General features: G+C 35.9%; 1 protein-coding gene across 1 annotated transcript in view; it reads right to left on the bottom strand.

The window, feature by feature from the left end:
* The window catches only part of LOC112009304 (ubiquitin C-terminal hydrolase 12), a 29,076-nt gene extending 17,267 nt beyond the window's left edge, over nucleotides 1-11,809 (bottom strand). The window contains exons 1-11 of the mRNA XM_024041637.2: nucleotides 11,601-11,809; nucleotides 11,161-11,230; nucleotides 10,445-10,595; nucleotides 10,193-10,350; nucleotides 8,171-8,436; nucleotides 7,861-8,079; nucleotides 7,665-7,773; nucleotides 7,465-7,580; nucleotides 3,385-3,483; nucleotides 3,122-3,231; nucleotides 1,916-1,990 (exon numbers count right to left, since the gene is read on the bottom strand). Of these exons, the coding sequence (XP_023897405.1) occupies nucleotides 1,916-1,990; nucleotides 3,122-3,231; nucleotides 3,385-3,483; nucleotides 7,465-7,580; nucleotides 7,665-7,773; nucleotides 7,861-8,079; nucleotides 8,171-8,436; nucleotides 10,193-10,350; nucleotides 10,445-10,595; nucleotides 11,161-11,230; nucleotides 11,601-11,630 (1,403 nt within the window). The 5' untranslated portion in view covers nucleotides 11,631-11,809. The remainder of the gene's footprint in view (nucleotides 1-1,915; nucleotides 1,991-3,121; nucleotides 3,232-3,384; nucleotides 3,484-7,464; nucleotides 7,581-7,664; nucleotides 7,774-7,860; nucleotides 8,080-8,170; nucleotides 8,437-10,192; nucleotides 10,351-10,444; nucleotides 10,596-11,160; nucleotides 11,231-11,600) is intronic.
* Nucleotides 11,810-12,069: the final 260 nt, after the last annotated feature.

Genomic DNA, 12,069 nt, shown 5'->3' with positions numbered 1-12,069 from the left:
TCATGTAAAGAACATAATAAAATCAGATTCTAATGAATACCACCATTCATCCGTTCGAAGTAATCCGCCACCAATGCATCCTTATCCCTTGCAATGTTGTAAAATTCAGGATAAGCATCCTTAAGCAACCTGCCCCCGCACCAATTATCATGCAAATGTTCTAGACCCATCCCCTACCATGAACTGAACAAATCTAAAAAACTTACCCCATTCATATATGCTTCCACAAACTGACTCTATTTCTAGAAATTATCATATCACCACCTGCCCCAAGACTCCATTTTTTTTTTTTTTTTGATAGGTAAGAAAGATGTATATTCAAAAAACTGCTAAATGCAAAGTAGCACCAGCATAAAGACTCTCCATAATTGTAGTCAACTATCTTCCTCCAAAGACTATCCCTTTCCTCCAAATATCTCCACAGCCAAGTCACAAGAAGTGCTTAATTAAAAAACATCTTTCTTACCCCCACACCCTTGAGGAAATAAGATTACCGATTACATTCCAATTCACAGAATAGAACTTTTGCTCCTCTCCCATAAAAATAAAAAAATTTAAAAAAAAAAAAAGTTGGATCTTTTCCAATCTATTTGCCAAACCAGCTGGCAATGAAAAAGGCAACAAATAGTACACAGGAACACTAGACAAAGTGCTCTTTGTAAGAGTTAGTTGTCCTCCCTTTGACAAAAAAAATTTCTTGCAACTAGCCAATTTTTTTTAATCCTTTCCAACACTGGTATGTAACACACACACTCAATGGGTCTTCAGCTCACAAACTCACCCTCCAGCCAGTTAGTATGGGAGAAGGAAGTGCCAGTTGAGCTGACTCATTGCTCTCCACTCCAAATATTTATTGACTAGAATTATGCATGTAGGGGGTAGTCCCAAATATGTTACTTGGAGGGAAGACACCTAAGAGCCAAGAAAAGTTTCAACTCCTCCACATCCCTCACTTCCCCAACTGTCCCAATTCAGATTTGGGTAACCTGAAATGGCTTCAAAACATAACAAAAGACACCTCGAATACTGCAGGTGATCAGATTCTGCCCCAAAGAAATAGTAGGATCATCTGCAAAAAAGTATGTGGGAAATCCTCAACAACTCACAATTCAAATTGTTTACAGAAAATCCCGAAAGATACCTCAATTCCAATGCCTTAGCTTTCAATCTGCCAAGAGCTTCAATTACTTTAACACTGAGGAGCGATAAAGAGGATCTCCCTGACATAAACCCCTAGAACTTACCAAAAGTCCACTTGGTATGGCATTGATTAAAACCAAAAACCAGGCAATGGAATAAAACAATAGACATTGCCAAACACATTAGACAACATGGCTTTACCTCAAAATATACCGTACAGTTTATCTCTTAGCTTCAATAGATTGATTCAACAGACCACATAATAGCAAGAACTCAGGCAAACAGATGCATTGGAGACTAGTGTGCAGCCAAGGAGGCAGACCACTTCTGAAGGCTTTTCTTTCCCCCAACAACAAAAAAGTACTACTCCACAATCATGATAAGGAAACAGCCACAAATACAAAACAGTAATCCCAACTGAAGCCCACAGACAGGAGGGAATGGAAAAGGTTCAGGGATTGATTGAAAAACTAAACTATTGAGACATACAACACCATGACCAGGATGTGACTTATTTTTTTAGTAAATGTCTACAGAATGTATTATGGGCTAAATATGCGCATGTATCTATCAATTTATGAATGATCATATGTCTGTTGTGTATTTATATATTTACAACTTCATACTTTGCTGCTTCCAACTGACAGCTTGGTAATGAAATTTGTGTTTATGTAGCAAATCTTGCATCATGTTTTCATTGAGGCTTACAGCACAAAAAAGTAGTGTGGCATGTGTGACAAATGGACACTACAAATCTATTAAAAAAAATGCATACCACTGATCAGAAAGAGTCGGCCTGATAAATGCATAATAATGTCCTCCGTGCACCCCGCCACTGTGTACCAAAACACTGCAAACAAAGCAAAATACATAAATACTAATGGTACCATGAACAGAAAATACAATTAATGGTACGAGTAAGAAAAGCACAAACAAGTTTAGAAATGGGGTCAATGAATAAGATTTGTTATAATATTTGTTAAGTGATTAAATTACCATTTCCTATTAGTTTAAGCTTTGGAAACAATCGGTACTTTATCATGATATCAAAGCAAGTGATTATGAGTTTGAACCTTATCTCCACTCTACCTCCAACTTAAACAGTTAAAAACTCCACACGTTCAGCTCCATTTTTTTTTTTTTTTCAAATTTGATAGTTACAATTGGGTTGGAGGATTCGAACTCTAGATATCTCCATTGAAAACAAACACTAGGAGGTGCTAGTTGAGCTACAAGGCTCTTAAGAATAATGCGTAATTTATCAAAATTTATGGTGGAATTAAACAGTATATCCATTCTTGAAATTTTTCCCTTCACTCTGTCCTACAATAACAATGAGAGTTCCCATATGTTTCAGACTTTAAAAAGGGAACAAAATGTAGAAAATAAGTAGCACTCTCAAACCAATCTACCTAAGCATACAAGTGTACAAATATAGTAGAGCACATAAAAACATCACGTTAATATGAATTTTTTTTTTTTTAAATCCTATTATGGGAGCAAGCAACACAAGCAAAGTTCTGCAGACCAAACCAGATAAGAAAAATAAAAAAAAATCCTCCATTCTTTGATAAGTTATATATATATATATATGTGTGTGTGTGTGTGTGTGTGCGTGCGTGCATGCATGCATGCATGTATGTATACTCCATGTAGACTGCTGCCTGACTGTATCATGATTGTTCATGGATCACAGTAATTTTATAGTACTTTGGCTTGGTCCACCGCAATTATTACACATCTGAAAAGTATTCAACCACGTAAATGAGAGCAGAGCATCTAAAGATGCAACACTTCCCCCATGAAGTATGGAAAGTATGTTTTAATCTAACACAATACAAAGATCCACATGTCTTGTCTACAAATAACATTGCGACTCTAAATACCATGTGTAATAAATATCACCACAAAGCTTGGCTATATGCGTAGACCAAACAGATAGTGATAAATCGCAAATGGCAAAACAAATTAATATTATTACCTGTGAAGCGTGTAAAGATTACGAACACTTCTATCAGCATCGGGTGATAAATATTTGCCATTCTCCCGATCAAGGTCAAGTTCCAATGGGAACTCATAACGATCATTTATCTACACAAAAAGGAAAAGAATTCTAATCATTTCTGTCAAACTGAATAATTATAACATAAAACAGCAGAGTTTAGAGCAAAAATGTATAATATATGATTTTTAATGTATAATATGTGAATGGACACAAAGAAAAAACATTATTTGACTACTGACCTTCACCATCGTGTCCCGCATAAAATCATATTCAAATCGTTTTAACTGAAGTTGAAGTACCGGGGGGAAGTCAATGAACAACACCCCCTTCTTAGCATCCTGAAAGAATCATGCAATATTATGAATGATAGTATCTTTTTTTCTTTTTCTTTTTTATAGATAATCAGAAAAATATTATTAATGAGAAAAAACAAGAAAAGTACAAGTTGTTCATGATGATGAACAACAAGAAAAAAAGAACAAACAGCACAGCAAAACAAGAAATCAGGAAACTAAGCTAAGGGAATGGATAACAAAAAGGAAGAGACTTATGGGGTTGCTTTATGAGTGAAATCAGTGAATGGTAGTGTCTGAACTTTTCTCTTTCTCCTTTTTTATACTTCTTTGATTTTCTAATTTTTTTTATTTAGCTTTGTTCTGCCATTTCCTACTCTTGGTGGTTTTCTTCTATACTGCCTGTGTACTCAGATTTTGCTCCTCTTTGTGCTTCCGTAATATATCCAACTGACTTAGTCAAAAAGAAGAAAAAAAAGAACTGGTGGCTAGATGTGCAGCACAGTTGATTATTTTGTGGTTTCAATGTATTATTCCATCTGCAGAGTGTAAAAATTTTGGCTATGGATTTAACTTCTTTTTTCTAATTATTTGCTCCAGTTGTTTAGAATGTGTTCAAATGTAATCACATAAGAAATTTCTATTTTATGGGTTGATTTCTTAGATACTATTATTCATAAAGGGGTGTTGCTGTGCTGTTTATTCTCAAAGGAGGCCTTAGTGTTACTTCCATCTGCAGAGATAATATTATCTCCAAACAGCACAGCAACACCCCTTTATGAATAATAGTATCTAAGAAATCAACCCATAAAATAGAAATTTCTTATGTGATTACATTTGTACACATTCTAAACAACTGGAGCAAATAATTAGAAAAAAGAAGTTAAATCCATAGCTAAAATTTTTGGTTTATTGTATATATAATTTCATTTCACCCCAAAATTCCTATTTCACTCCAAACTTCCTATCCAGGTTTAAAAACCAAAAACATAGGTCATTTCGGAATAACCTAGCGAGACCGGATTTTTCATGATAAATTATATTTTAATATTTATATATACAATAATTCCAACATGTTTTGAGATTTGGACTGATAAAACCAATATCTTTTTTTCATAGGTAATAAAACCAATATCTCAACCACTATATTTTAAAAACGATAAATGTCCTTTCTACCAGATTTTTTGTATAGATTTATATAATCACCTATAATGCAACCACGGAAAATTAATTTGTTACTGGTTCACAAATTCGCCTATCCAAGACTTATTTTATGGTGCCCACGTGTTAAGTCCAATTGAATTAAAAGTCATGTGGCTCCAAAGTCTAGTTATATGTGTCCTAGAGTTAAAACAGATTTTATTTAACAAGTTATAGTCAATTTTGTCTTTAGGAGCAACACTGTAATTTATGCAACCCCTACAAATTAAGGGTATTTTGGTAGTTCAGTTTAGTCTAGAAATTTCTAAAAGATCCTAAGTATATTATGTTTTATGCTCTTTGAATTCAAGTTAGTATTTAATTAGTTATTACCTTATTAGTTATTAAGTTTACTACTCTAAATAGACTATATATATATATGTATGTAAGATAAGTAAATGCGCTTTTTATGGAACAAGATTACTTCATGGACATGTTAGGTCTAAAGAATTATAGAAGATTATGTACAGAAGGATAACGATACTGAAAACCCAGGAATGGAATTACTATTAGTAAAAACCCATGCTCAACACCAATCGAACAACATGCAAACAACTCAAAAAATTGTAGCCCTACGGATTCCACACCCTAACAATCTAACAAACAGCTCTATCAAATGTATTGACGATTAAGTTCCCGCCATAGAGTCCACAACAAACATAACAGGACCAAATTCCAAATATCTGAAGAACGCTTACCGAACCAAATTCACCAACCAAACAAGAGGTCAGTGAACATTTCCAGTAGCACCCAATGAAACCCAAAGGAACAAAATACAAAACTCCACAACGCAAAAATGAGTTCTTATATTTATTTATGCTCAATGTACTAGAATAATAAAGGCTTCTTTCTTTCCTTCTCTTTTTTTTTTTTTTTTTTTTGCTGCTGTTCATACAGTGAATAACCCCTGAACACCATAAATTTCTCTCTTTTCCTTCTTCCTTAAACCCCAAGTCATGCCCTTCCGCTTACCTATCAAACCCTATAACCTCACGTACTTTCCCTTTTATTATACATACATATATATATATATATATATAAAGTAAGAATAATTTTATTAAAAAAAAAAATAATAAGAATACTTTCTGCAATAAGCACAAAGTAGCCAAAAGAAAACAAAATTAAGTACAATAAGAAAGGGACTATAGACATGGGAATGGAGTCACTAGATGTGAATCCCCATGTACGACACCAATCAAACAAATTTCCAACAAATAAGGCCAAAAGCTGGTCCTCTGAACTCTCCAAATACTCAAATGTATGTCTGTTACACCCTCCAAATAATTCAAATCAAACATAAGGGCACTAAATTCCAAATACATGAAGAATGCTTCCCAAACCAATTCCTCCAACCTGATATCTAACTCTTAATATTTGTGGCCAATATTTCAAGATACCATTATAAGTTTCTATAAGAAAACCAAGACCCCGCCAAAATTCAAAACCATGATTAACAAATTTCTTTTCAGATAGGTATTGAAGATTTTTATTGAAAATTTTAAAATTGCATACTCTCTGTGAACACAAGCAGTGTAATACTCTCCATGCACACAAGAGGTGTAATAGGGATACTACAAATGTCATCTAAAGTTACATATATCTAGAAATTCCTCCAAAGTAGAAAATGAGTGACCGCTCAAATCAATCATCCAATCATACATCGAGCGTAACAAAAACAGTTTTAACTCTGAAGGAGAACACTCAATCCCAAATAGTCTCTCCAAATAGTCAAATGATGCATAATAAAATTGCCTCCAAAAGTCAGCAAAACTAGGCCTGAGCCCCCTTTCCAACAAGCCAGCAAATCCACTACCTCTTTGCCATAATCCAATGTAGTCCGAATAAACAAAACACCAACAACCATAGACCATACACATACTCACAGTGAAAGAGCAAATAGACTGTAGACTCCCCACTGTTCTTGCACATGCAACACCACTCTACAATACATATATTTCTCTTTTGAGGATTATCATAGTGAGAATCATTCCTCTAGGGTTTTATAACAACAATGCCAGATGCACCTGCAATTCGATTAAATCTGCCAGTAGACAGTAGCTCTTATTATTGCAGTCTCGGATCTGTTGCTATGCACACAATCACAGAGAATCGATACACTCTCAATCATTGACCTCAACAATTAAACTCATGTGGCCATGCAGCACAAATATGGAACATGGAACTATACATTTGGCAGTATGTCAATTGCACAAAGTGCAAGCCGCATATATGGTGGGATCATGCCTCCTGCTCCTAGAAGCAATTACATAAAATGAAGTTGCCAGTATGTGTGCACATATCAAATCCTGCCATATATGCGTGAAAATATGAAATCCTTCCATATATGTAACAGAAGAGGAAAGGTTTTAAGATTTTGGAAGCCGATGTTACATACTTTAGCAAATAAGTAGATATTAATGGTTAATACAAACCTGTGGATACACCGCAGACGTAAAACTAATTTCAACCAAGAAAAATACTAGATTACAAATAATGTAAGTGTTTCTGGTTTCTCATACGACACCAAATATATATACATATATATATATATATTCCCATAGCACTTTTAGGATCACAATAAAATAATTCCAAGCTAGAAAACATACAAAATAAATAAATGAAGAATTTTAAACATGAGTAAACACTGAACACTTTCAACAATTTTAAAAGATTATAAACAGACAAATAAATTTCCCACAATTACCATTGAAGACATTCAACAAACTCAACAATTTTAATTAGATTTACTATCTTGGCATGAATTCTACTGAGGGTTAAATAAGATATTTACAGTATAAAGATGCATACTGGCAAGTAGCAACTAACCTGCAATCCATAGTGTTCAGCGTGATATTTATTATCACCCTCAAGACGTTCGACTTCCACATATTTATCAAATGAGGCATAAACATCCCGACAACCTTTGACATCAAGCTGAAGATCTGCCATATGCATATAAAGAAGTTCATGCCATAAAACACAGGAGAAGCAACAAAATCCTCATTCAAATTTGAAGAAAACATTACCATAAAATGATTCCTTTCTTGTTGATTTGTAATCCACATTAATGCATTCAATGTAGTTCATATGATGCCCTTCAAATAACTTCTGTATTGTTCCCTCTACAACAGTTCCCTATTGACAAATCAACAAAAACCTAGATTTTTAATAAGTCTCACATCTGAAAAAACCTCATGAAGAGAAATCCCGTCAAATTTTTACCTTCATTTTGTCTTCAAGTTTTTCAGAAAGAACCCTATTAAGTTCTTGCACATCATGCTGCATAAAAGAATCATATGTGTCCCATCCAAAAGACTTGGTCAGCTCTTTTGTTGCAACACTGTTGTCACTGTACTGGAGCTTGTAAAATAGGCTCTGCAGAGCCAAAGGAATGCTAGCTGATGGCAAATCATTTTCAGTTGTAGGCATATGGTACACAGCCTGCAATATAAACCCAGGACGTTAACTTCTAAAGTAACCACAAAGGGGACATTTTCAAGTGCTACAGAAAAAATTAAGCATCAGTGCTAACCTTCCTAAAATAAGGAATATGGAATAGAGTTTGGAGAAGTGAGTTCATGTAACATGTTGCTCCTTGGTTCTTGAGTCCAACATAACCAGTCTCCTTTTTTGAGTCGTAAGTCCAATAATCCACAACCCTACGAACTAGAACCTCAGCTTCAATTATGACAGAATCATTGACAAGATAACCTCTACTAGGATCGTATAGTTCGCCAAGAGGCATAAAGGACGTGAAGCCCCAATCACTTTCTCGCGCATTGAACTGATGCTGTGTGTCTGCATAATGTGAATATGATGGGAGTCACAACAATAATTATGGGTACACCCAAACAACAAAGACAACATCCAGTTATGGGACAAGAAATCACTATTGACCAAACCAAATTTGAACGTCAGTCTAAACCCATAATCACTTTAGAGTTTTCAAATCACATGGTCTAAATCACCAAGTTGCAGAGAACAGGCAAGAGTCAAAACATAAATATGTTTAATAATTCGGCTAAGGACGTGCTTAGAAGTATCTAGACACATGCTCAATTGCTGTAACAAACAAACAGAAACGGGCATGTGCTGGCAGGTTAGGCAAGTTCAAACATGCTATTTTCATTTAATGTAAACAAAAACATTTTTTTTAATAAGTAAATGTAAACAAAAACAATTATGGATTACTAAAGAAAATTGTAGCATTACTTATTTCGCATTTAAATTGGCTCTCACTCCTTGAGCTCCTTGCCCTTTTTTTTCTTTTTTCTTTTTTCTTTTTTCTTTTTTGATGAGTACGAAATAATATATTTAGGGAAGACTACTTCATTAAAGATATGAAGTAGCCCAAAAATATAAGAACAAGCAACAGAAAAGAAAATAAAAAATTATGTGCAAGAAGTAAGGGAATCTAAAAACTGTGGAATTGAATCCCTAGAAGTAAATGACCAATCAAACAGGGTTCCTACAAATAAAGCTAGAAGTTGATCACCAGTAAGCACCAAATCTTCAAATATATGATTATCACGCTCCCTCCAAATAATCCACATCACACAATGTACTACCAAATTCCAAATATTGGAAGAATGTTTTCCCAACTAGTTTCTCCATCATGCCAATAAGTCACTAACCCTCTTGGGTAAAACCCAACTCACACCAAACGATCTAAAAGCAAAACTCCATAACCGAGAAACCTCCCCACAATGCAACAGGAGGTGATCAACAATCTCCTCACTACACCGGCAGAGGCAGCACCAATCCACAAATGTAAAGCCCCTTCGCCTCAAATAATCGCCTGTGAGAATCTTCCCCCACATAGTCGTCCAAACATAAAAAAGACACTCGCCATGGAGCCTTCACAACGCAAATACTTTTCCAAGGAAAACTAGTAGAGCTAGATCCCTTAGAGCACCATAAAAGGACTATATGTCAAAATCCCCCTTTGACCTTAACCCCCACCTCATCCTATCCCATCCTCATTTGAAGGTTTATGCAGCTCCAAAGTGTGGAAACCCCCCCCCAACCAACTCCATCTCCCAATCATTAAAACCACGATGAAATGGTATACCCCAACTCCACCCTTCCTCCACAGTTTGATTCACCAACACATCTACACAGACACATCCCTAGAAATAGCAATCTCAAATAAAATCAGTAAAGTTACTTTCAATGGCTAATCCCCACACCAGTAATCATGCCAACACCAGACCCTACTCCCCAAATTATGATTAACATTGCCTAGGGTACATTAGTCTAACAAGGCTAGCCCCAACTGCCAACAAACTAACTCTTGCATCTTACTCAATCCTTCAAACATGGGAGAATTCTTGGAATCATTACAACTCATTACTAAAACCATAAAATGATAAAAACTGCTACCTATGCCTCCTCCCCATCACCCCCCCCCCCCTCCTTCCCTCATAAAGAAAAAAGAGAAAAATCCCAAGGAATAATATAAACAAGGGGGTACCTTTTTCCCCCCCCCCCCCCCTCCTTCCCTCATAAAGAAAAAAGAGAAAAATCCCAAGGAATAATATAAACAAGGGGGTACCTTTTCTAACTGAGTACTTATGATGAATTTGATTAACCACAGCCAAGCTAAACTGTGCATATCTACTCCACCCATAAGGCAGACTTGATGAATCGGCAACATCCAAATACATAGACAAGTGGTCCACATTGTTTCCCTTTGGGAAAATAAGCACACGCCTGCCCAAGCAAAGCAAACAATAAGATGAGCGATGGAAATACACACATAATGAAGGTTCAACACATTTCAACAGTGAAAAGAAACTAACAATACCATTTAAAACCACCAACAACAAATAATTCTGAATAGAGCTTCTTCGCATTCAGCCTAGAAAAGTTGTCAATCCTCCACGTGAACCTCGATGATGGAGGATCCTCCACTGGCTGGTTCTCCACAGTACTAGCAGTTTCAGTTTGTGCTACAACTAGCGATTAGAAAAAAAAGAACCATAAACACATAAAATAGATAAATAGCTTATATCTTAGCACACCAGCAGTAATCGAAACCTATAATGTACTGTGACCACAATGTAAACTAAAACCAGAACTCCATTTGGCTGCCCCAAAAAAAAGGCAAATAAGTCATATTCATCTCTGACAGAGTAAGCTATTTTATGTGGTAAGTTACACACACACACCCAAAGGGTCTTGAACCCACAATTTCAGCCTCCACCTAGCACTTATAAGAGAAGGAGAAGGTGCCAAATGAGCCAAACTGTCCAAGAAAAATCCAACAAGCACTTCCCTCATTGGGATATTGGGGAAAAAAACAAAAAATTGCTCTCACATTTGCTCACATAGGCAATAAGGATACTCCAAAAATGCATTCTAGAATCCTAACAGCTACTTTTCACTAACTTTACAACATTTTATTGGCAACCAAAACAACTTAAACATTATCTTATCATTTAACGAATTCAATCGGATCAACAAGCACTGAAAAAATTAAACCCGAAAAGATACAGATCAAAAGAAAGACTAGAATCACACCATCCATTGGTTGGTGATTGTTCTCAGCTAAATCGGAGTGCGGCACGAGCATCTCCTCATCCTCCTGTTGCTGTAAACAGAGCACACCAAAAAAAAAAAAATCAGTGTATTAAGATCCAAAAAAAAAAAAAACTAAACCCTTAATTAATTAACCCAAAACCCCTAAAATGGCCAAAATCCAAGCATCAATGCGACATATAAGCATAATTGAACTGAACTGAAACGAAAAAGCCCTAGATTACCCCAACCCCAAACAGAACCAAAAAAAGCTCAATCAAGATATCGAACTGTGTACGAATTGAAAAAAAAAATTAAGACGATCAGTGAGATTGAACCGTACGATTAAGGGCATTGAAGTAAGAGCAATTTAAACTAAAATTAATTAAAACGCGCACACATATATATATACACAAATAGAGAGAGAGAGAAATAGGACATACATCAATAGGAGCAGGAGTCATGACAGTCATGGTTGAAGAAGGGAATTAAGGTTTCTGCTGCGGCTTTCGAAGGAAAGCGGAATTCCTTCCCGATAGAGAGTGAGGGAAGAGGGGGGGAGGGGGGGGAGAAGAGAAGAGAAGAGAGAAAGAGTGCGAAGCGAGAAGAGAGAGAGATCACACCAGAAGAAGCTGGTCGATGAGAGGGAGCGAGACAGAAAGAGAGGTCTTGGTCTTTTATTTGTGTAGGGATATTTTCGGTAATTTGGGAGCTTGTGTTGTGATACGGGTAGACTGGGTAGACAAGAAATTGGAGATGACGATGCTATTGGTTCCGTACGCTAATTGTACACTCTATGACCGTAGAGGGCAGCGGGTTAAAGACTGACGCTTTGTGATTGCTCTCTCTCTCTCTCTCTCTCTCTACCAAATAAAAATCAACTCGTCGGGACGCGCACTTTGGGGGAATTAC

This window comes from Quercus suber, unplaced genomic scaffold, assembly GCF_002906115.3.
Source record: "Quercus suber isolate HL8 unplaced genomic scaffold, Cork oak 2.0 scaffold_299, whole genome shotgun sequence".
NCBI lineage: Eukaryota > Viridiplantae > Streptophyta > Magnoliopsida > Fagales > Fagaceae > Quercus > Quercus suber.
This window is presented reverse-complemented; position numbering and strand designations above follow the sequence as displayed.